General features: G+C 36.9%; 1 protein-coding gene across 1 annotated transcript; it reads left to right on the top strand.

Annotated features, from left to right (window-relative positions):
* Positions 1–210: 210 nt before the first annotated feature.
* Positions 211–26,218, top strand: col28a1b (collagen, type XXVIII, alpha 1b). Its single transcript, XM_067447922.1, has 34 exons — positions 211–499; positions 912–1,035; positions 2,829–3,382; positions 5,626–5,646; positions 7,609–7,659; positions 7,737–7,790; positions 7,886–7,930; positions 8,025–8,051; positions 8,235–8,279; positions 8,364–8,408; positions 11,589–11,642; positions 12,095–12,163; positions 14,069–14,137; positions 14,218–14,286; positions 14,881–14,949; positions 15,045–15,113; positions 15,384–15,452; positions 15,902–15,970; positions 16,062–16,133; positions 16,218–16,286; positions 16,364–16,435; positions 16,514–16,582; positions 18,394–18,462; positions 18,534–18,602; positions 18,731–18,799; positions 18,881–18,949; positions 20,725–20,793; positions 20,900–20,968; positions 21,215–21,295; positions 21,392–21,427; positions 22,333–22,369; positions 22,464–23,009; positions 25,730–25,912; positions 26,003–26,218. Exons 2-34 carry the CDS (start codon positions 915–917, stop codon positions 26,173–26,175), a joined length of 3,252 nt encoding a protein of 1,083 aa, XP_067304023.1. The 5' UTR covers positions 211–499; positions 912–914; the 3' UTR covers positions 26,176–26,218.
* The last annotated feature ends 189 nt before the right edge of the window (positions 26,219–26,407 follow it).

Raw genomic sequence — 26,407 nt, 5'->3', positions numbered from 1 at the left:
AAAATAATTAATCATTAGTTTATATCTTATCCACTGCCCATTATTTTAATCCCATATCAAACACAGTATGTTATGTCAGTATATTTTATTTTATTTTAATTTCATTTCATGTTTTAAATACAATATAATTTTAGTCCACAGCCCCCCACTAGGGGGTCTGATGCTATAACGAGGGGGGCTGCAGCCCCCGCAGCACCCCCTTCCCGCGCTACTTGTCATACATACACATAATACAACCGGGTATGCTATAGTTCATCCTAATAATGTAGGCTTATAACACAAAATTGTTTGCCTGTCCAGTAGGCTACTGGGTGCGTTGTGTGTGTGTGTGTGTGTGTGTGTGTGTGTGGGCGTGTGTGTGTTCAGGCGTCGCGTCAGATAACTTGGGACTGTGATGTTGGGCTGATGTTCAGCGAAGAAGAGAAATCAGTCATAACAGAAAGTTCTCCACGAGAGACATGAGCATGTGGATATTCTCTATATTTGCATAAGAGGCCAGGTAAGCACTGTATCCATTTTCATATTATTATTCCTGCTTAATTTCATTTTAGCATTAAATTACAAAACTAAACATAACCATTAATGTTAAAACAATATGCATTTAACATTATCACATGTATTTGTTGATTTGAATTGGTTGTTTAAAATGTGTTTGATGCATAAGTTCTGATTTATTACACTTGATTTATTAAACATTATTATATTTGTTTGGAAATATCCGAGGACCATGTTCTGCTGTGTTTAAACTTCTAAAAAGTCTGTATTCAAACAACAAGAAAGGGACTACCTTTTTGTACAGTTATTTTTTTTTTATGTCTTTGTAATGCATGCAATAGCCTAATTATGTACCATAAGCACATTTTTAAGATGCTCAGAAAGCCTGAAATATGTTTTATCCTATTATCTTTAAGGTTATGAATGAAAGCATGGCCAAAGTGTTTTTTCTGAGCATGTTGCTTTGGCTGCTTTTACCTGCGACTAGATGCCAGAACACAACACCGCCTAGAGAAAAACCTAACCCCACTGCAAAACAGGGTAAATGCATTAGAGTTTTCTTCAGTGCCAGCTGCAGCATTTATTGTGTTGACTTTGCATGTAAAGTGAAAGTTAGATATCTTTATGATCTCAATTGTTTCTCCAAGACAGCAACGAGCCACTGTTCTCCAGAGAAAGGATGTAGTTGGTTGAAATGTTAACTTTTCACTCAAAATTGTTGCTGATAATATTTGCAATAAGATTGCTTTTTATTCAGTTAGAAAATAAAATAATTTTTGCTTAGGTCGCAGTTGTTTGGACCCAATCTATATCTATATATATTAGGGCCGGGACTCGATAAAAAAAAAAATCTAATTAATTAGAGCTTTGTAATTAATTAATCGAAATTAATCACATTTTAATTGCATATAAATATTTGACCTGAGAACAATGAGAAGTAATTTTTCACATGTATTTTTAGTATACCATTGAATAATGACTGAATACATAAGCTTAATCAACAAAATATTGTTTATTTATTTCAGTCCAGCGCAATGTTTGCCATTAAATGTAGCAAAAGCATATTTGTGATATTTGAGGCTCGATGTGCTGCAGTGATACGCAAATTCCTTGTTGTATAGCTTGCACACAACCATGCTCTTGACGACGCTTCCATTCTTTCGTTTTTTAAAACAAAATTTCCCATCCACGGGGCCAAGCAAAGCGGTCTCATCAGCTTCTTCGTTCATGTTCACTCATGGTTTGTTGTTGTCTTGACTCCGGAGCGCTGGTTGGTGTTCCAGTATAATCGGTCCGTCGAAACTCGTTCATTGAAAAACGTTCCGCGGTGCAAAAATAAGTGTGGTTAAATTTTTTTTTTTTTTTACGCGTTAAAGTCACGTAATTAATTAATCTTAATTAACGCGTTAAAGTCCCGGCCCTAATATATATATATATATATATATATATATATATATATATATATATATATATATATATATATATATATATATATATATATATATATATATATATATATATATATGTGTATCAATCAGGCATAGAATTATGACCACCTTCTTGGTGGACAGGGGTCAGCATGGGCACCCTGACTGGTCTGTAGCTGTGCAGCCCCGCAACAAACTGTGATGCTCTGTGTATTCTGACACCTTTCTATCAGAACCAGCATTAACTTCTTGAGCAATTTGAGCTACAGCAGCTCGACTGTTTGATCGGACCACACGGGCCACCCTTCGCTCCCCACGTGCATCAGTGAGCCTTAGCCGCCCATGACCCTGTCGCCGGTTCTCCACTGTTCCTTCCTTGAAGCACTTTTGATAGACACTGACCACTGCAGACCGGGAACACCCCACAAGAGCTGCAGTTTTGGAGATGCTCTGACCCAGTCGTCTAGCCATCACAATTTGGCCCTTGTCAAACTTGCCCAGTATTCCAATTTCTTACACATCAACTTTGAGGACAAAATGTTCACTTGCTGCCTAATATATCCCAGCCACTTACAGGTCCTGTGATGAAGAGATAATCAGTGTTAAATACCCATAATGTTGTAGTCATAATGTTATGCTTGATCGGTGTGTGTATATACATATGTCAGGCTATAATAATGTATTAAACCATTTCAAAAGGTGGTTTTCCCATGCAGTGCTGCAATTAAAGAATTTTTTTTTCTTTTCTAAAAACCATTTTCCACTATAAATCATATTTTGTGTAATGGAAAGGCTTCATATGTTAAACTATCTTCATGGAACCATCAATGCCAATAAGAACCATTATTTTTGTATATACAGTATGTGTGCTTGAGTTTATGGCTATTGTTTTTTCTCTCGTTACAGCAATAGTATGTCCACTAGAGATTTTATTCATCCTGGACAGCTCAGAGAGCGCGAAAGGCATTCTGTTTGATCAAGAGAAAGCATTGGTGCGCTCCTTCAGCAGGCAGGTGGCGCTGATGAAGTTGCCTGACCGGCGTCTGGAGACTCGTTTGGCGCTCCTCTACTACAGCAGTTCAGTGTACGTCAACCAGCACTTCAAAGAATGGCAGGACCTCGGCGTCTTCCTGAAGAGATTGGAAGATGTCAACTACATCGGTCAGGGAACGTATTCAACGTATGCCATAACCAACGCCACTCAGCTCTTCACCAGTGAGACCAAGGAGCAGAGTGTTCGAGTGGCCCTGTTCATGACCGACGGCATCGATCATCCACGGAATCCTGACATCATGACGCCGGTCGCAGAGGCCAAAGGCCTCAACATTAGAATCTTCACAATAGGCTTATCAAACAACGTGAACCGTACCAAACTGCGGGCCATAGCCAGCAGCCCAGCCCAGCAGTACTCACACAGCCTCGCTGACTCCAACCTGCAAGAACGGCTCCTGCAGCAGCTCGTGAGACATTCAGTTCATCTGTTAGCCTCATTAGCTTTAGCAAGATCACACATCATAATCCCCCATATAATAAACGCAAACAAATGATTGAAGTGAAAGATGCATATAGACCTACAGATATAGCACAACCAACAAAAACAATCAATAGTAAATTGAGAAACCAAGGGTATCAGAAATTCTAATTGAATTCCTTTTTAATACATGAACTTTTCCAAATATTTTATACCTCTCTTTGAAGTTACAATTGAGATACAGCAGCTTTTTGCATTTTTAATCAAATTAAATCATGAGTCCATTAGCTTCAGTGCAAACAAACAAAAATCACCTGAAGGAAAGGGAAAGAAAATATTGTAATTAAGATTTGAAAGCCACCAATTGTGCAAGTTCTCCCATTTAACAAGGTGAGAGAGGCCCGTAATTTTCATCATAGGTACACCTGATCTATGAGAGACAGAATGAGAAAAAAATCACATGTTCTGATTTTTAAAGAACTTATTTACAAATTATGGTGGAAAATAAGTATTTGGCCACCTTAAAGTTCACTTTAAAATGAAAATTCTGTCATCCTTTACTCACCCTCAAGTTGTTTCAAACCTGTATGAATTTCTTTCTTCAGCTGAACACAAGGGAAGATATTTTGAAGAATGTCAGTAACCAAACAGTGAACTGGAGCCATTGACTTCCATAGTATTTTTTTTTTTCCTACTATGGAAGTCAATGGCTCCAGTTAACTGTTTGGTTACTGACATTCTTCAAAAAATCTTCCCTTGTGTTCAGCTGAAGAAAGAAATTCATACAGGTTTGAAACAACTTGAGCGTGAGTAAAGGATGACAGAATTTTCATTTTAAAGTGAACCATCCCTTTAAGCAAGATGTCTGGCTCTCACAGACCTGTAACTTCATCTTTAAGAGACGCCTCTGTCCTCCACTTGTTACCTGTATTAATGGCTCCTGTTTGAACTCATCAGTATAAAATACACCTGTCCACAACCTCAAACAGTCAGACTCCAAACTCCACTATGACCAAGACCAAAGAGCTGTCATATATATATAATGCCCTTAGCTGTTCTAAATTCACTGTAAACCATGGCTTCTTGGGGCGTATTGCTTTTATAAACCAGTTAGTCTATAGAAATATACAGGTGTATGTTTGCAGAATAAATTACACAGCTCAACCAGTCAGAATCAAGGACCATAACTTTCCATTTTAGTAGTATTTTACCGTATGTTACTAACTATGTATTTTTGATTTCAATTTTTTTTTTTTACATCAATTATGAAGACCTAGACCTATGGAGAGGGAAACATTAAAACCAACAAAAAAATAAAAAAATAATGACCTGCCATTAGTCTGGAGTTTTAAAAAAGAAAAATGTACAAATTGTTTTAAAGTTATTACTTTATTAAAAATATTTTTTAATAAAGTAAATAATAACTAAAATAATTAAAATTAAATAATTAAATAATAAATAATTAAAAATAAAATTGCATTTTTTTTGTTGCAATTTTGCTGAGACAAAAATAAAAAATAGCAAAGTCATTCCAAAATATTTTTCACTAACCAATTTTGTTAACTAGCCTACTACCTCCAGGTATTGCTAACTAGTATGTAATCTGCATGCTGCTGTCTTTGCTCATGGTCACTCAGCTCTGGGTTCAATGTACTGCAGTGTTCACTGGTCATTTATACCTTCAGGTAATTCTAACTCTAAATTATGAATAGCCATGTTTGAAGATTATTGTAAAATAAGCGCTCAAAACATCTTGGCATACATATAGAAACAAGCCACTCACACTTTTCAGTTTCTGCACAACATTTCACAGAGCTTTAGTTGCACATGGACTCCAGCTAAAAAGCTCCCCATTAATTTAGCTTTGATGCAAGAAAAAGCTCTAGCTTTGTTTTTTCCAGCTATAGGAAATGTGGCTATTTGGGTTCAGAAAATACAAGCTCTAACCGTTTCTATTGGAGATCCAAATACAGTAACTAGTGTTTGATCTGCTGTCCTCAAGCATGGTTCACACATCAGTGAGTGAATCAAATCTGTGTGAGAGGGATTTTCCAAATAAACACAAGGAAGGGTCTGCCTCTTCTGAAATGTCACTTTAGTCACACAATACGGGTCTCATAGAAATGCATAATACTACTTCCCATGTCATGCAGGAAATCTGGCAATCAATTGGACTTGTTTTGTTACTGTCATAGATTTGTGTCCTAATTCTTATTTCTCTTTTCATTTCAGAAAATAATCGTTGAGAATAAAGTAAGTACTGAACTATCAAGAAGGGTGGCCCTCGAAGTATTCAGACACTTTAGTCATAAAAGGTTGGAATGTCATTGCACTTGAAAAAGAAGCCCACAGAAACCAAGTGGCATTAAGCTAAAAAAACAATCAGGTTTCATAATTATCAATACCCCCCCCCCCCCCCCCCATAATAAATCTATAACTCAAATTGATTATTTTAACTAATAATAAACTTTACCCAGATATAGTACGCTTATGTAAAGCAATATATACTACTCTATAGCAAATCTCAGCTGTGGGATTGTTTATATTGACACAAAAAAATGCAAACTGTATATTATATATTATATCCAACTTTACCGGCATATAAGGGAATTTTTTATTTTTTGTCTCAAAATGTTATTTACATTTTGTCTCATTTTGAGACAAAAAAAATTGCCTATATTTTCTATAAACTTCATATAAACTTGGATTTACAGGGGTTGGACCACAATCATTTATTGGTGTAGGGCAGGGCTAGGCGATTCCAGTCCTGAAGGGCCACTGTCCAGCAGAGTTTAGCTCCAACCCTGATCAAACTCACCTGCCTGAAGCCTTCTAGTAATCCTGAAGACATTGATTAGCTGGTTCAGGGGTGTCTGATTAGGGTTGGAGCTAAACTCTGCAGGACATTGACCCTGGTGTAGGACCTCCTTTTGTAGCCAATACAGCATAATTTTGTCTTGGAACTGACAGATACAAGTTCTTTACTGTGGACAGAGGGATTGTGAGCCATTCCTCCTCCAGAACAGTGTCCAGGTCACTATGAGATGCTAGTGGAGGAAAATGTTTTTTTTTTACTCTCCTCCGAAACACCTCAAATATATTTATATCTGGTGACTGTGCAGGCCATGAGAGATGTTCAACTTCACTTTCATGGTCATGAAAGCATTCGGTCATGAGTCTTGCTGTGTGTATTGGTGCATTATCATGCTGATACACAGCTTCCTTTTAAGGGTCTAATGTTTGAGCCATCAGATGGTCCTCCAGAATGGTTCAGTAGTCTTAAGCAAAGATGCGTCCATCAAACACAGTAATGCCATGATATTGCAGCCCAAACCATCACTGATCCACCGCTGTGCTTCTCACTCTGGACAGAAACTCTGATTTTTTTAAAACGTTTTTATAGATGTGAGAAACACATTGAAGGTGAACTTATCAGAGAAAAATACACATTGCCCAAAATTTGACACCAATGAAACTGACATTTAGCATTGGAAAAAATGACCAAAGGTCAACCATGAATATCCACGACAGTGGATATTGTCTTTTTGGAGCTCATGACCAAAAATTTTGGTGGAAACAGGAGAGTCGAGCTGTGCAGGCAGTTGTGGATTTATGCTTTTTGGATACAATCCAGGTCACTACCTGGACATCGCTTTCAGGCAGCTTCCTTTTGCGTCGACGGTTACTCCTGTTGGAAGTGGTTCGTCCTACGATGGTGGTATGCCAGCATTACCCTGGACACCAGAGCTTTCCATGCACCACAAGGACTTGCAATATTTGATGTACTTTTATGCAAGATTTTATGTAAATCAGTGAAGATTGTCTTCCATACGGCGCATATATAGACGTGAAACCTCCAGCTCTATATTGGCCAGTGTTTTTGTTTTATTGTCCAACCCCTGTATAACTGTGTCCAACTTTATCCACATACAGTAAAAACCCATATACAAGCAATCAAGCTACAAATCTCAAATGCTTGATCGCTTATCATTGCAAAATGTAAACTATATTATTGTCCAGCTCTAATCTGCCTAATGTGGAAATATGGCATTAAAATATTAAGGTATTTTAAACATTACCATCATGATTTGCAACAATGTGTATACTGTGAAAATGGCTATACAAATATATTTGATATTAAACCTGACTTGATTAAGCAGCATATCACACCAATGCTGATTGCAAACTACCTGTTGGATGTATTTCTCTTACCAGTGCCTGGTGTGTAGGTGCGAGAAAGGTGAAAAAGGTCTTCCTGGAGCTCCTGTGAGTATTGCTGGGACGGAATAGATGCCATTTCCCTTCAATGAAGGCATTTATGAGTAAAACTTTATTTTGTTTAGGGTGAAAAAGGAGATCCAGGTAATAAAGGAGAACCTGGTTCAAAAGGCTCATGGGTGAGAGTGAAAATAATGATCACATTTTTTTAAAGGAATTATGATTAGAGCTGTAGTTTCTTGTTGTGGACGCACTGACCTGACTGATTTTAAAGGGGGAAACAGGAGCACCGGGTCCTCCAGGAATCAAGGGTCCAGAGGTACATCACATCTTCATATGGTCATCTTATATATTTTGACTTACTACTGACTCTCTGACCAACACGGTTCTTGTTCCTGATTCCTCATCCACAGGGAAGTCCTGGGTTCAAAGGTGATAAGGTGAAACATTTGAGTCTTATCTTTTGCATGCATTTAGGTTATTGTAATTAATTTGTTAATATATTGTCCTAACCAGCCGCAAGTCTATCTACTAAGATTACATAATCATTAGTATGCAAATTGAAGGTTCTTCATTGGCTTTGATGGTTGGAATGTATGCTGATGTCTTGAGTTATGTTTTAGGGGGATCAAGGTATATGTGGACTACGAGGGGAAACAGGACAGAAGGCAAGTCTTTTCTGTTCTACGAATTACTATTGTTCTGAAACATGCCACATATTATTGATCAAAGTCGTATGTTTCATTTCACAGGGCGCTGAAGGGCCTCCAGGGCAGAGGGGCCCCAGAGGAGAGCAGGCACAGTACAAACATCTCTTTACATGACACATTATATTACATTTTAGGTTTTAACTGAATTCATAATGCGTAAAAAAAATTTTTTTATCACTCAATAATGATAATAATGTAATAACGATTAAATAATAATGATTATTTAATTTAATTCTGTGAATAATCTGTGTCCTTTATGGTACACACTAATAATATTTAAACAGTAGAACATTTATATTTATCTCATTAGACCTTCACACAAAAAAGCTCCAATAACAAAAGAAAAAAAAATTCTTAAAAACATTCCGACTATTCCTTATTTTATAAATTAATACGTTTATACATGCACGATTAATCGAAATCATACCGCAATCGCGATTTGGCTTGTGTGCGATTATAAAAGCTCAAATACTGTGATTTTAATTAAAGGGGGGGTGAAATGCTGTTTCATACATACTGAGGTTTTTACACTGTTAAAGACTTGGATTCCCATCCTAAACATAGATAAAGTTTCAAAAACTAATGTTGGACGTTTGATGGAGTATTTCTGTGTTAAAAATACTACTTCCGGTTTCTCACAAGTTTCGGAGAGTTTTTTTCGAGCATGGGTCGACTTGACGTTAATAGATCGGAAGGTCCTTGTATGGGCCGTACGGGCTCTTCTCCCGGTAGGGTGCGCGCGCGTGACTAGAGCGAGAGAGGAAATGCACGCCCATAAACACTCGCTCGATCCAGTCGATCCAGGCGCCGCGCTCCACTTTATTCCTATGGGTGACATCAAGCGACTTCAACGCTTCAGCACAGCATTCCGGGAAGGCAGCGCTGCATTTTAACCGATTTGAACGCAGAAATGACGGGAAGCTTCACAACATCGCTTCAGTTGCGTCACAAAAGTGGATCTCCACCGTTCACTGCTGTCACAGGACTTTACCAAATCATACCAAAGAAGTGTGTTTTTGACGGAGCGGTCCCAGCGATAAAGGTTCGGTCCTGCTTTGGAAGCAGCCGGTGAGTAAAACTGCTTCAAATGTCTGTGCTGTTGGCTCGTCGTGTGAGTAAACATCAGTAAACGACACGATCGCGTGCTTCGTCATTCAAATGCGCTAACGGACTCTATTGTTGTTCTATGTATAACGTTACACTAGTCTGACATGCGAAACCGTTTTGCTTGCTACTGCTAAGGTTTAGTCGCATACAATAGTCCATAAACCGAATCATGTCCTCATAAACTGCGAGTAAAGACACACAAATGTTGACAGGCCACTAAATACAGTACATACCACAGAGACGGACATCCTGCTGTTGCTGTTTCTCCTGTTCAATTTATTTCAGCCTCCAAATGATTCTGGATCATTATCTGTATTAGCTGAGATAGCCATGGGTTTCTCCACGCGATCGTCATTCTTTAGCTCTGCCCACACAATACGCCTCCAGGCGCTCGTTTTTTTCCGGAAAGACTCGGTACAGCCCATATTTCTTTTATAAATATAATAAAACTAAAGACTTTTCGGAGATATGAAGGATGCAATACTACTCTATAGGTACTCAAGATTGACATGAGATTGACTGAAACATATATATAAATATATATATATATATATATATATATATATATATATATATATATATATATATATATATATATATATATATCTTATATTATTTTTTTACAATAACTCCTTAGGCTTAGACCTTTCAAATGTTTTTTAGTCATAGGCTGTCTGCATATTAGGTAACCCAGCAGTTTCTTTTTTGTTGAAAATAAGTTTTCTGTAAAATATTACAAAAATAATAATAATAATAATTAGTATTAGTATTATATTGTTATATTTATTCAGACATACTATTTTTTATTTGTAATTATGAAAATGTTATTGTAATTTTAAAAATATTTTTAGCAATAATAATAATCATAATAATTATTATTAGTCACATTAATATAAAAACACAAAATGTTATATACACACACTTTTCATTTGTAAAAAATAATAATAACAATAATCGCATTTTAAATCGCAATCACAGTTTTACCCAGAATAATCGCAATTATATATTTCCCCCAAATCGTGCAGCCCTAATTCAGACTTATATATACTTATATGACTTATAATCAAAATTATAAAACAGTAATTACACTCTAAAAAAATGCTGGGTCAAAAACAACCCAAGTTGGGTTGAAAATGGACAAACCCAGAAATTGTTTGAACCCAGTAAATGGACCCATTCAAACAACCCAATTTCTGGGTTTGTCCATTTTCAAAACAAATGTTCTATATTTACTAAATGTAAAATTGAATTTAACTATCAAATATCAAAATAATGCATTTACTCTTTTACACTGCATTTACTGCAGAAGTACTTCACAGTGAATATAATAAAACCAAATAATAAAGCAAGCAACTGTACAGTTGTGCACTCTTATTCATCCTAGCCTGTAGAATGATGTGTTCATTTTTTCTAAACACAAAACAAATGATAATTGTGTATTTCACCCATACATAGGCTACTATATATTACTATAAACACATTTATAGCAGAACTATAATGCTATTTTTGATGCCACTATTTAAAAACATCTGTGAACTAAAGAGATTTTTTAACTTTTAACTTAAAACGTTACTTGTCAAAGATACAGAAAAAAATGTAAAAGAAGGGTTTAGAATAGCACAATTTAAGGAGTGATTTCAGAAAAGAAAATCATTTAGAGTGATCAAATGTCATGTGACTAAAGAAAACCGGTAGTATGCTGTTTTAAAAAGGCTGATTCTTCCATTCGAACTATGCGATTTGTTGTAGTTGTTCTAAAAGTGAGAAATGAACATAGATAGAAAATGAAATGCGTTAGTCTTATCACATGTTGTCTCATTACATAAACGCAGCGACCGCAGGCCGTTTCCCCGCTCTGCACTAATGGAATGTGATCGGCAGATCGCTCGTAATCCTATGCTAATCTACACATGTAAAGCAGTGAATCCAGCCTTGCAGGATATTATTCTTTTTCCGAGGAGAACTTTGTACTGTGGGATTAGTGAAGAGACCGAATAGTTCAGATTGACTGGGTCAAGTTCTTCAGAAGCGACATTAGCACAGTTTAACAGGCATCAACAGATGCCTAAAAGTGCCATATCAACCTATGGTTTACATAGTGATTAAAAAAATAATGCATTACAAGAGCAATTTTAACATATTTCTTCATTATTTCACCAGGGTTTTAAAGGGCCTCCAGGGGAACAGGGGAACGAGGGTCAAGCAGGACCCAAAGTATGATCATATCTTCCATTTCTTTGTCAGTGAAATGTCTGTAACTGATATGTGTGCCTTAAATAAAGACAGAAATCTGGCTTAGTAAAGATTTCACATTTTAGGGATCTTTCCATGTTTAAATGCAGATTTTGCCTCTCACGTCTGGTCTGGAAGTTTTAACAAAGAGTGCTTTGAAAATCTGAAAAATATATAATTGCACATGCAAATGTAAAAACTCCTAAACTGTTGGACACAAGTGCCTTTATCCTGTGTGAATGTTGTATGGACACACGTGAGAGAATGCGTTGGATGGTCAGATTGTGTATAACAGGCTATAATATGAATATTACGGAAAAAGTTGCAATGTGACACGCATCCGAGATGACTGAGGTTTATGGCATTTAGCAGCAAATATATCAGCTTTATGATGACGTCCAAATAAAAGACTGACCTCTGGGTTGTTCCTATAGGGGGATCGAGGGCCGGTTGGTGTGTCTGGCCCGCCAGGAGATATTGGAATTGGATTCCCTGGTCCAAAGGTAAACTTTTCAGAGCTGGTTGTTCTCTATAGGACTTTCCTCAGTTCATATTAGACACAAAAAAATGTTTAAAGCAGGTGTAACATATACTACCATTCAACATTTTATGCTCAGTTAGATATTTTAAAATATTTTTGAGGATTAAATTAGAGACTTAAGGATTACATTTATCAAAAGGAACAATAGAAATTTCTATTTCAAGTCAATGCTGCTCTTTTGAATTTTCTATTCTTTAAAGAATCCTGAAAATAAATGCATCACATTTTCCACCAAAAAATTAAGCAGCAGCACATTATGTTTCTTGAGCAGCAAATTAGCATATTAGAATGATTAAGTTCTAATCATTGGAGTAATCATGTAAAAAATTGCATCACAGGAATAAATTAGATTTCAAAATATATTCAAATTGAAAAGATTTATTTTAAATATTATTGGGGTTCTTACTAGCCTGACAAGCCAGACCCACATCAAGATGTTTGGTTTGTAAACTCACCATTGACAGCTCAATCCGAGGGGAGGGATAAACGGTTGTCTTTCAAACTCCCTCTGCACGTGATAGGATAGCGCTACACCAAGCAGAGCAACGAAGGTGAAGCGGAGCTCGCTGACTGATTAAACATTCGCCGTATCTGGTCAGTTAAACTCCGAACACATCTTCCCTTTTTAAGAATGACTTCAGTGCCGTTCATTGCTCTTTTCTCAGAGAAAAGCTTAACTCCAAGTCTTCCAGAGTCGCGGTCAAAGCTGATTCGAAATACCGCCGCCGTTTGCCAGTTTCTGTGTTTACTAGAAGCACGCAAACGCAACTCGGCCGTCGTCATTATGGCCCCGCCCACCGACTCTATACACGATGTGATTGGCCCGGCAAGAGATAGGGGAATACAGCTCAGAAGGGTATTGAGAGTTGCTAGACGACACTCGCGGGCAGATTAAATTAGCTGCCGCTAGGGTGCGTCTAGATTTCTAGGCTAGGTTCTTACTTATGTTTCATTCAAGTATCAATACCCATTTTAGACTTTAAGGGCCCTATCATACACCCAGTGCAATGTGAAACCAGGCACGACCGACACAAGTGTTTTTTGCTAGTTTCAGCTCGGCGCAGTTATCATTTTTACGTCCTGCACCAAATTGTTTAAATAGCAAATGCATTTGCGCCCATCTGTTCACCCGAGAACATGCTGGTCTGAAAACGAGGTGTGTTCAGGTGCATTGTTGGTGCGTTGCTATTTTAAGGCAACTGAAATTGACTGCGCCATTGACCAACAAAACCTGCTCTAAAATCAATAGCACAGTATTTTTTGTGTTATTTAAAGTGTGTCTTAGTAATATGGACATGCCCTAAGTGCACTTTAGATCATGCGCTCTGATCTTTAAAATAGAGCCCTAAGTTTCTTCAAAACATTAGAGGAGAAAGAAAAATGGAAACAAATGAGAAAATTATTGAAATAAAGTTAGATTCCCCCCCACCCCACCCACACACACACCCTTTCCACTCCCATCTGCACCTTTATGTGATCATGCTCTCACGTTAATTTGCCCTGTTTAGTAAATCTGGCCCTTAGACTTTAATGAGAAATGTTTGAGTTTAACTTAAGATCTTGTTTGTGACTGTTGAGGAGCCACATGTGAGATGGTGTCATTGTCTCCAAAGAAAAATTAAAGTCTCCATTTTGAGTCTCATTTGCTTTCAAATGAATCTCATAACTTCCTAAAGAGAAATGATTGAGATATATAAAAGATATCTCATTTGTGGTTTTCTTTGCTATTGGAGGTTTTAATCAATAACCAATTACAATGAGGTACTTTCTTGTTCCAGTTTTAGTATGTTCATGTTCATCAATATACAAGTACCTATGCAGTGTATTTTATTTAATCACAAAGTTATATGAGGTGTGATTGTTTTAGGGTTACAAAGGAAACCCAGGAAGACCTGGTCCTCTGGGTCCGGTTGGCGTAGGTCAGCCAGGTGTACCTGTAAGTATATTAACAGTCTCTTTGTATGACATAAAACATCTATAGATTATAATGAGATAATGATTCATGCATCAATGAAGGGTTCTCCAGGTTTACCAGGATCACAGGGGAACCCAGGTGCTTCAGTCGAAGGACTTCCTGGCCCAAAGGTGAGCAGATACAGTTGCTGTTCCTGCTTCTTTTGTGTGTCATCCCCTTTTCCATATAGGCTCTCTGACATTTTCTGAAAGAAAACTGAAAAAAAATGTACTCACCCTCACATTGTTGTCATTTTTTTTTTCTGTGAAAACAAATGGAGATGTTTAGCATTATTTAGTTTTCCCTACTCTTTTTGTTACAGTGAAAGTGAATACAAATAATTATGTCAATAAAATAAACATTCTTAAAAGAAAAGGTTGGAAAAAGGAGGTTTTCACAAGATGCCATAGAACAACTATTTTGGGTTCCTCAAAGAACCTTTCAGTGAACAGTTCCTAAAAGAACCAATTTCTCTTAGTGTGAAAAACATTTTAAAGAACCCTTTTCCACTTAAAAGAACCTTTGGGTAAAGGAAAGATTCCATGGATGTTAAAGGTTCTTCATGGAACTTTAAAATCCAATAAAGAACCTTTATTTTTAAGAAGGCACATTAAAAATCATCCGAAATGAATGCATACCTCTGTTATTATTATACCCTTTAATGGTCGTGTGAATAAAGACATTAAAAAAATCACTTTTTAATCTGTTTTGTGTTTGTGCCTTAGGGTGACCGTGGCTATGTCGGCCCTACTGGTGGACGTGGACTCCCAGGTTATGGAGTCAAAGGTGAAAAGGTATGTCGCAGTTGTGTAAGATTTAATTTATAATATGTGATAATAATTAATTGGCCATTTTGCATTAAATTTAGCCCCTGTATCCATCCTCTTAGGGCAATGCGGGACCTCCTGGATCACCTGGATTAATAGGAATGCCTGGCAGGGGATTTCAAGGAGAGAAAGTATTTGTTTTTTGTATTTTTCTGGGTTAGCTTTTTTATTTATACCAATACTTCTGTAATAGTGGTGATAGTTAAGGCAAGCTTCATGTTCGTAATACGCTCTTAGTGTTAGAGATTTAAACAAACCCTTAACCCTAAGTAATAAACACTGTTTGTGTTATATTTATATACAATATGATTCATTAAATCATGTAGCATGTTGAGAAGTATGCAATTACTTTTCTAAATCATTGAAAACATTCAATTGTCACCTCCATTTAATATTTAAAGGGGACTCAGGGACCAGCTGGTCCTCCTGGTCAAAGAGGGAATCCTGGGATAGGACTCATTGGTGCAAAGGTAACTGAATTGTCTTATATAACTAATATAACATTTTTATAAGAGAAAATGATTAAAAATAAGAGTAAAGGCATTTTCGTTGTTACAAAAAAAAATCTATTTCAAATAAATGCTGTTTTTTTAATTCTTCGAAGAAAAAAGTATCATGGTTTCTACAAAAATATGAAGCAGCACAACTGTTTTCAACATGATAATAATAAATGTTTCTTGAGCAGCAAATCATCATATTAGAATGATTTCTGAAGGATCATGTGACACTGAAGACTGGAGTAATGATGCTGAAAATTCAGCTTTTAATCATGGGAATAAATTATATTTTAAAATGCATTCAAATAGAAAAAAGTAGATAAAATAAATTCAATCTTGGTGAACAAGAGGCTTCTTTCAGGAAGAAAAAAAAAGATTCCAAACTTCTGACCGATATATTATTTTGTTTTGTTTGCTCTCAGGGAGAACATGGCTTCCCTGGAAATCCTGGAGCTACTGGAGAAAGAGGAATCGGTGAACCAGGACCCAAAGTAAGTCGTCCTTTCAACAAAACTGTAATGAAATGACATTACATCATGTAAATGACATGAAATCAGAGGTGTGTTTATGTTGATGCCGTAGGGTGAACCTGGATTACAAGGTTTACCAGGTGAATCAGGTGTGCCAGGAGAAGATGGAGCCATGGGATCAAAGGTGATCTTAGTAGCATGTTAGTGATGGATAACTTCACAAAATAACACTCAGTAGGCATATCTTATTGAAATCTCTTGATTTTAGGGTGATGTAGGCCCACCAGGGCCTAAAGGACAAGACGGACCTTCTGGAAGAGGCCTACCAGGGGAGAAGGTATCACGCCTACCAAACGATTATATTAAAAAATATATCATTTTATGTATTAAATAGGTTGTATCTTCCTTCAATAGGGGGATCGGGGGGAGAGGGGCTCCAGAGGCCAACCAGGACCAGTAGGACCAGTTGGGCCAATAGGGGGAAAGGTGAAAACAACTCATCCAACTCTATGTCAAGAAAAGCTCTGTCTCTCCTCAACTAACAGTGTCTTTCATTTAAAATAGGGAAAACCAGGGAATGTTGGACTTCCAGGTGTTCCTGGGCCTTCAGGAACAGGCATACCAGGAGCTAAGGTATGTTAAAGAAATGTTCTGGGTTCAACACAAACTTTATCAATAAAATAAAAGGTCACAGTTAGACACATGGACGGTGAATGTGAGAACATGCTCCATGTTCTTGTTGATCCTGGAACAACATTCTAATCAGCAGTTTACAGATCGCAGTGCAAGCGGGAGACGCCTCATGTTCAGGTCGTCACGATCACAGATGAAAACATAAAGGATCAACACTGTTCATGTACAGTAGGGTTAAATTAATTTACATTTAATCTGTTTAATATAGAGAGGCACTGAAATGTAGACGTTCGTTTATGTGAAATTGACCTACACTGTTAACGTTACATGACATGAGAACAGTTAGCTTATTTAGGTTTCTACGTAAGCATGGACTCACTTTTTTTAGTTGTAACTTAATGAGACTATGGGTGCTTTCACACCTACCTTGTTTGGTCCGGATTTTCGGACTTTTCAGTTTGGTACGAACCAAAATTACAGGTGTGAAACCTCCCTCAGACCATGGTCCGGACCAAACAGACGAAATTTGGTCCGACGAAAAGAGGTAGTCTCGGTCCGGACAAACAGAACAAAGGTTCGGTTCGTTTCTTGTGTGAAAGCATTTTCTGTATAGTTCGGACTTTCAGACCATTTACAGGAAGTTCTGGTGTAGGATTAGTGAAAAAACACAGATTAAACTCACAGCACATGCAGTGATGGAGTGCGCAGCATTTTATCCAGAACCGCTTGTGTAGTCATGTCAGCTCGCGTGAACAGCGTGCTCTGCTTGACTATATGAGTTTCGGTTTATTTATGAGACCGCTCCAGTTCATGTTCAACGCAAATGATCACTCCATCACGGGATGTTATATTATTTATTTAAGCTTATTTATTAAATTCAGGCAAACGATGAAACATTTATTAAAATTAAGATACAAAATAAAGCTTTCTACAAAACAAATCTTAATGAAGTGGTCAAAATTATTTCTGACTCGATGTCTTTGACATATATTGCACATCTGTGCACGTTTCATAATCAATATAGCCTAGATGAAATTTAAAAATAACATTATAATATTTAAACATAACTATAAAATAAAATACATTGTTTGGCTAAAAAGCCTATCTTCTAGGAGCTCCTCCTTTCCTGTCGGCGCCGATAAAATGTTTGCATAACGAGGACGTTCATTTGGTGAATTTGCCTCGAGTATAGTTGGTGCTGCAGATAGTAATGCCATAATATACAGTATTGGCAACGATGTGTCTGTTCATTCATTCTTGTCAAAGTTAGCCGCTGAATTGACAACACACTGACGTCAGACGCACGTCCGCTAACAAACCAATCAATGTTAAGATGCAGCCCACATAGATGATGACGACAGGACGCCAGTGCGTCATGTAAAGTTCTTTGGTGCGCTAACATAACTGCAATGTGAAAGCAAACCAAAAAGAACCAAATGTCTAAACACAAACTTTGGTTTGGACCTTGGTGCGGACTTTCAGGTGTGAAAACGCCCTAAGACAACCAAAAAATCCTCCCAGGATACCTGGAATCAGCAATACAAGTACCCCAGGCAAATTGTTTTACCATTTTTGTAGCATAAACATCATCAAAGCAATGCTTCTCTATGGCGCTGAAACCTAAAGATGATTCTGGTCCCCGTGCATCTGATACTCAACTGCCATTGGTGTTCGAGTGAAGGGGTTTGCGGATAAGTCAATTGCATTTAATGAATAATTCATAAAAGGTCAATTTAAGTTCTTGCTTTAAAAAAGTATACATTTTAATGTGGCTTAAATTGAGATCACATACCTTTTTCGTCCTGTTGTAGGGCGATTCAGGGCCAGTTGGTCCAGCAGGACCTGCTGGAGAACCAGGGATAGGAATTGCAGGGCCGAAGGTAAGAGCGACTTCCCCGGAAACCTACACTGTGCTTTTGTGATTCAGATAATCCAATTGGTCTGTCTTTAGGGTGAAATGGGGTTACCAGGACCCTTTGGACCACCAGGGCTGAAGGGAGAAGGCCATCCAGGCACACCTGTAAATATTAACATTATAAAGGGCATTATTCATGCAACTCATAGTTACATTTGTACAGTCTGTATTTATTCTGACATACCAAATGGAATTATAACAGACTATATATGTGTTGCTCATGTGATCTATAGGGGCTACAAGGTCTTCCAGGTCTTAGAGGAGAGACTGGGCCAGAGGGTATAGGTTTACCTGGACCAAAGGTAAGGTGAACGCATCCCTATATATTAAATAAATATATTATTCTATTGGGGCATTTGATTAATTTATATTTTCTGTTGCAGGGGGATCGAGGCTTTCCAGGTCGGCCAGGGCCTGCTGGAATACCAGGTCTTGGGCAGGTGGGCCCAAAGGTAGGAAATATGTGTCAAACTACATACACCGATCAGGCATAACATTATGACAGGTGAAGTGAATAACTTTGATTATTTCTTCATCACGGCACCTGTTAGTGGGTGGGATTTATTAGGTAGCAAGTGAACATTTTGTCCTCAAAATTGTTAGAAGGAAGAAAACTGGGCAAGCATAAGGATTAGGCGTCCAAATTCCCCAGATCTCAATCCAATCAAACATCTGTGGGATGTGCTGAACAAACATTCTGATCCGTGGAGGCTCCACCTCACAACTTATAGGACTTAAAGAGTCTGCTGCTAACATCTTTGTGTAAGAAACCACAGCATACCTTCAGAGGTCTAGTGGAATCTATGCCTCAATGGGTCAGGGCAGTTTTGGAAGCAAAAGAGGGACCAACACAATATTAGTAAGGGGGTCATGATGTTATGCCGGATCTGTGTATATTGTATGTAGAATGCATATTAGTCTTGTATAACCAGATCTTTAAACTGACAGCAGAAGGTCACACGTTGCTTTATTCAGCATCATTTTTAGATGCATGAAAATGTTTTTTTTTTTTTTTTAAAGTTATATAGACCAGCATGCAATTCTTTCAAGAATGTTGTTCAAGTTTACTGCAACAATGGAGCAATTAAACATGATGGTGCTGTGAACTGCACAGATCCAGCGTTTAGCTTGTCCTGATAAGCACTCATTGTCACAGTTGTGTGGTGCGACACACGCGTTTGCCGGAAATACTGGAAAATTCAACCAATCAGATAATGACTACAAACAAACTCCCAAAGTGTTTGATCTTTGATCAATGCCTCAGAAATTCAGCCAATGGTCTAAGGCTGAGACTAAATACATACAGGCCTTGACATTAACACCCAACCCTCCAAATGTGTGTATTTCAGCAGTGGCGTGTAACACAGTTTTTCAATTGACCTTTAAAGGCATCTGAAATAATAAAACTAAGTGCAATGTAGTGTAAATTACAAAAAGAATCAATTTTTCAGTACATATCAATACTGAAATATCTGAAATGCTTCCAATATACATTTTCTGCAGAATAGATACACAACACCATGCTGCTCTTTCTTTCTTCTCTCTCTCATCTCTCATCCGTTTCTCATCTCTGTGACAGCGAGTTACACACAAACCCACCTCCTCTTACTCACTCGTTTAATTTGCTCCAGATGAATATTGTTGCTGTTACAGGGCTTGAATTTCACCATGGTATTGAGGTTATTGCACAGCTTTTTTTTTTAATGCTCACACCCAATGTTTAACCACACAAACCACGCCTCTCAGTACTAAATCGAGTTATTTTTCACTGATTATTACACTTAGTCAAATACACACAAAATAATGCTGAAATGCTGTTCTTGGTGAGTGTTCATATAAACACAGTCTGTTCTGTTGTAAATGAATGTAAATAGTTGAGAAAGAAAACGCATGTGTAACAGTATAATGGGTCCGTGCGTCAGGTCTTAAAGTGACAGCAGCCTAATATGCCTGCTGGGTGGCTAGTAACTTTGGAAAACCCCTAGCCATAGTGGATGGTGAGCAAAAAAAAAATGTCAAGCCCTGAATATATATACCCATATTCATCGAATCAACACCATGATGTTACAGCACACTGTTAGATGAGTCTTTAGATTTGTGTTTGGATATATATTCAGAAGAAATTCATGAATCTTGGTCCTAAATGTTCCTAAAAATGTTCCTTATTTTTTAGTAGCAGAGTATAATTCTGTTCAGGTTTGTTTAGAAGTGTTTTTGTGGTCCACAGGGCTCCATTGGTCCGACTGGTCCAGCTGGTCTTCCAGGTTTGCCAGGAGAGGGCATACAAGGACCAAAGGTAAAAGCTATCTGAGGCATATCAGCAGTATTCCTGAACACATTACAGTGTGCTGTACAGTTGTGAAACTGTTCAATTTACATGCAGCTTATACTGTTTTATAAAGGGTGATCCTGGATATCAGGGTATACAAGGGCCAAGAGGGTCCCCTGGAGAAGGTCTGCCGGGACAGAAGGTGAGGAGAGGCTTATAGCCAGTCATGCATTCATATTTTTTAAAGTTAGCATTAAAGGAATCCTTGAACCAAAACTAAAAATGTCATCATTTATTCACCCTCGTGTTCCAAACCTTCATTACTTTTCTGTCAAACACAAAAATGACACTTATAATTAAATATAATTAACGGCAATTAAAAAATGGTGCATCTCTTCATGTTTGAAACAACGTAACCACAAATGTGATGTAACTGCTCTGTTTGTAGGGGGATCGTGGGTTTCCAGGAGCACAAGGAAGCAAAGGGGACATGGGAAGCCCCGGAGAAACAGGACTTAAAGGACAGATGGTGAGAAGAACATTTTGATTGGTTAAGATAGCTGATTCTTAATATTTTACTGCATTTTTTTAACATACTGAACATTGCCTCTTCTTACAATCGCAGGGTAATTTAGGCACAAAAGGAGACCCTGGTATCACGGTACGTGCACAGATGAAAGAATTTCTAACTTGTCATTAAAGGTCCAAAGAAATTGAATAAATTATTCCATTGTAAAAAGTTTTTTTTTTACAGTTTTAAACTGATTTTTGTTAAGCTGTTGTTGCATGATCTCACCATCATGTGATTGTTGGAAAATATAATTTTTTGCATTTGTAACCCAATTTTATGTAAAAATGACTTGACTTGACACAAGTCAAGTCTTGTGCATTGCATTGTGGGATGCAGTATTTCACAAAATGTATACTGCTCATTTTGGTCATCTGCTCAAAAAAAGAAAAAAAGAAAGAAAATTGATATAGGATTTACTCTGAAAAAATGTTCACTGCAATTGCTAGTAAATGTCATAAATAATTATAAAGAAATGACAAGTAAAACATTTAATGAAATGTGATATTTTTAAGTAAAATACTATTTATTACTAATAAGTATCTTGTTAAACATACTCTAATAATAATAAGATTTATTTACAGTGTGCATTTAATGTATACAGAACATTGTAATATTGTGCATGGTACTCATGCTATATTCTATATATAATAAAACAAACCTGAAATATAATAAAAAATATTAGATAAAACCTAAAAAATCAAAACAAAAACGTAGCTAAATGAAAATGTCAAATAACCAAAATACATACAAGTATTAAAATGACTCAAATAAACATGAAGATTAATTAATTAAAGATAATAAAAAACTAAATATAATAAAAATGACAAAAGCAATTAACAAAATGGCTAAAATTTGAATTAAAATGAAAACTGACAATATATAAAAAGCTAATTTAAAATATTAATAAGTATTATCACAGCATAAAAATAATACTGATTAATAAACCTGAAACAGAAATTGAGCACCTTATTAAAAAAGATTTATGTTTTTTGCAGAGAACGGAAATAATCATTCTAATCAGATCTATTTGTGGTAAGTAACCAAATGGCAGATCTTTTTCTAAATTCGAATGCTTTGCGATGAATTACACCAAACCTGAATTGAATGATTTATTCTTGATTCTCAGGCTGTGGCGTGATATGCAGAGTAAAACCTCTTGAGCTGGTGTTTGTGATCGACAGCTCTGAGAGCGTGGGCCCGGAAAACTTCGAAGTCATTAAAGACTTTGTGAATACCTTGATCGACCGAGTGTCAGTCAGTCCGGATGTGACGCGTGTGGGGATCGTTCTCTACAGTCACATTAGCATAGTGGTCACAAGTATAAACCACAATTTAACTCTAGATAAAGTGAAGGCAGCTGTGTACAACATGAGTTATATCGGAGAGGGCACTTACACAGGAAGTGGCATCAGAAAGGCCATTGAGATTTTCGGCTCTGCTCGCAATGATGTGAAGAAAGTGGCGCTGGTTATTACGGATGGCTTGACAGATGATCGTGACACAGTGAAGTTGGAGGATGTGGTCAGAGAGGCTCATTCAGCAAATATCACCATGTTTGCCATAGGAGTGGTGAATCAAAGTGACCCTATTTTTACCAAGGAGTTGAGGTCAATAGCGTCCCTGCCCACTGAGGATCATCTGTTTTCCATAGAAGACTTCAGAATGCTTCCTGGTATGTCGCAATGCATTCAATTCACACAATTAAATGGATAGTTTAACCAAAAATAAAACGGAGTGTCTATGTCCTTGTTGACAAAGGCTATTTACACTAACTCCGCCCACCAATGTCTGGTTGGGTCAGACAAAAAAAGCAACTTCTTACAAAAGAATAGGTAACTTCTGAGCCAAAAGTTTGAATGTTCCTTTTTCCCTTTTTCTCCCTTTTCCCCATCACATATCATCTCAGAGCAGCCTTTATTTTTAAATATTAGAAAAGTGGAAATAAAGTTCCTAAAGGGTATGTTTATGGAATAGAGTTATGAGTAGGTATATATGCAGCCGGGGTTGTAAAAAACAACAACATTGCAACATAATAGCCTAAGTATATTGCAATTCAGCACAATACCCTTTTCATTAAAGTGTTAGTTCACCCAAAAATTAAATGTATGTCATTAATGACATCAAAGTAGTTCATATGTGACATCAATGGGTTAGTTAGAATCTCTTGAAGCATCGAAAATACATTTTGGTCCAAAAATCACAAAAACGACGACTTTATTCAGCATTGTCTTCTCTTCTGCGCTTGTGTCCAATCCTCAAATAAAGATTCAAACGGTTCATGAATCAGTGAATCAATTCTTGATTCGGATCGCCAATGTCACGTGATTTCAGCAGTTTGACACGCGATCCGAATGAATCAATACGCTAATTCATGAACTGTTTGAATCTTTATTTGAAGATTGAACACAAGCGCGGAAGAGAAGACAATGCTGAATAAAGTCGTAGTTTTTGTTATTTTTGGACCAAAATGTATTTTTAATGCTTCAAGAGATTCTAACTAACTAACTGACGTCACATATGGACTAATCTGATGATGTTTTTATTCCCTTTCTGGACATGGACAGTATAGTGTGCATAGACTGCATATGCTCTGGGACTAAAATATAAAATATCTTAAACTGTGTTCTGAAGATGAACACATGGTCTTATGGATGTGGAACGACATTAGGGTGAGTCATTAATGACATCAATTTCATTTTTGGGTGAACTAACCCTTTAAGTTTATTGACAGCATGCATGTCACAATGTTTACATGGTACAAATACCTTGCCAACTGTTTTTATTGATGCTTGACAAATTTTACGATTGCAATAGCAATATAATTCCTATCTTGATTCAATATCGATTAATTTGGATAGATATCAGGTACAGTAGCTGTTCATTTTTCTCAAGGAAAGAAAATCTCTCGACTAATGCTGTAAACATACAGGGAGCCCTGTCAGCTTGTATTATTATTAAAGGTTCAAATTAACAACTCAAATAGTTATATCTCCTTTGTGTGAACAAATGCTATGTTTCACAATGTCGACTAAACATCTTTAGTGATCGCCGAGCCGGTGGGGGTCAGCAGCTTATACCGTGACCTTGCACCATAAATATGTTTGTATAGCAGCCTATAGAACCAGCCAATAATGATGAATCTATGTTTATATATCTTAGCCTTGCACGGTGCACTGGTCCAACTAAGAGGTTGCAGGTCTTAATTAAAACCAATATCTTGTCAATACGTGTTTGACTTAATCCAGCGCTGCGTAGAACAAATGGCTTAGGATATCAAAATACTGCGAGAGCGACTCGAAAGCAACCCTGGTATAAACGTGATTTCAACATTGGTGGAGGAAGTACTGAATCTCAGTACTTAAGTAAAAGTACAAATAACCAGAGCCATATTTACTTAAGTGAAAGTAGAAGTACAACAACAATCCTACTTAACTAAAAGTAAAAAAGTACTTGATTTTAAATGTACTTTTAGTATTAAAAGTAAAAGTACTTGTATAACAATTTATTCTCTTAATGTCTATATTCTAATAATTAAAAAGAAGAAAACAGTATGGGCTGTGGCGTTTTAATTCAGTTAGTTTTAGGTTAATGTAGGCTAATTGTGCGTATCATCTGCTGCCCAGTTTACATTCTGACTCACAATATTAGAGTTAAATATCAATGTTCAGAAGTAACATTTTCATCAGCTTTGATGTATTTAAATCTTCATATTTATGAGGATTAATCTTAAATATAGGATATGCTTCAGCTTTCCTTTTATATTCGTAAATTATATCAATAAATTAAATTAGAATAACGCTATATGGTTGTTAAATTAAATAATTTACACTGACAAATTACAACTGCATTAAATAATGTTATGAGATTGTTTTAACTATATATTTTTAATACAATAAGAAATGTTGGAAAGAATGTTTAAACACGAAACTAAACTACCAGTAGGTGGCGGCAGGTCTTAATGAGTGAGTCATTGAGTCGGTTCGTTCAAACGGCTGATTCGTTCATGAATGAGGCAGTCGTTTACGAACAAGTCATTGAATCTTTGATTCAACCGATTCATTCTAACGCTGAATCATTCATTAACACACTGTGAGATGCGTTGTGGATTTTAGGGACAAGTTTACATTTTATGTCAAGTTTAGGCTTACAACCAGGGGATTTTAGGGATAGGTTATGAGTAGGGATAGGACAGGAATCTCATTTTAGGGCTTTATGTTTGGACATTGAACTGGGACACCAGAAAGTATTTTAGCATCGACAACAACAAAAACACTTCACCTTTAAAAACCATAAAACATTCTATATAAATATTAAAAGATAAAAAGATGACTTACCTGAGCTACAGGATGACCTGCATTAATTCACTTCATGTTTTCTGTCTCTGTGGTCTAGATGTGGAAAGTAAATTGCTCGATAAGCTTTGTGAGAACAACGACTCGACACCCAGACCAACTGGGCTTTACCCGATACGCAGACCAACTGGGCCTGACGCGGTACGCAGACCAACTGGGTCTGACGCGATACGCAGACCAACTGGGCCTGACTCGACACGCAGACCATTTGGTTTTACTCCAGGTAAATGCCCATACAATGGATCAAAAGTGATACAATATAAATAATTGCAGTTCTGTGAACAAATTGCAAATCCCATTACCTCTCTTACAGAAGAAGGGTGTCTGGAGCCTCTGGATCCTGGTCCTTGTCAACAGTATGTTGTTAAATGGTATTTTGATCCAAAGGCCAATTCATGTGCTCAGTTCTGGTTTGGAGGCTGCGATGGCAACAAAAACCGATTTGATAGTGAACAGACCTGCATAAAATCTTGTGTGGAAATGTAAGTCTTGTCATTAGAGCACTGAAACTCATGCAAAAGGACAGAATACTAAACAAAGAAATAAAGCTATGGGCCTTTTATTATTTAAAAATATTTTGGCTTTTAATATTTAACTGTGAACATTTTAATTAACTAAACTGCTCAGAAGTACTTGAACAATTAAAGTGTTAGTTCACCCAAAAATGAAAATTCTGTCAGTAATGACTCACCCTCATATCGTTCCAAACCCCTAAGAC

The sequence above is a fragment of the Pseudorasbora parva genome, chromosome 7, assembly GCF_024679245.1.
Source record: "Pseudorasbora parva isolate DD20220531a chromosome 7, ASM2467924v1, whole genome shotgun sequence".
Taxonomy (NCBI): domain Eukaryota; kingdom Metazoa; phylum Chordata; class Actinopteri; order Cypriniformes; family Gobionidae; genus Pseudorasbora; species Pseudorasbora parva.
This window is presented reverse-complemented; position numbering and strand designations above follow the sequence as displayed.

Coding starts and splice junctions, on each gene's coding strand:
- col28a1b (XM_067447922.1), top strand. CDS start 915: ATGAATGAAAGCATGGCCAAAGTGTTTTTTCTGAGCATGTTGCTTTGG. Junction 14,287..14,880: donor AAGGACTTCCTGGCCCAAAG/GTGAGCAGATAC, acceptor TTTGTGCCTTAG/GGTGACCGTGGCTATGTCGG. Junction 16,436..16,513: donor TTGGGCCAATAGGGGGAAAG/GTGAAAACAACT, acceptor CATTTAAAATAG/GGAAAACCAGGGAATGTTGG.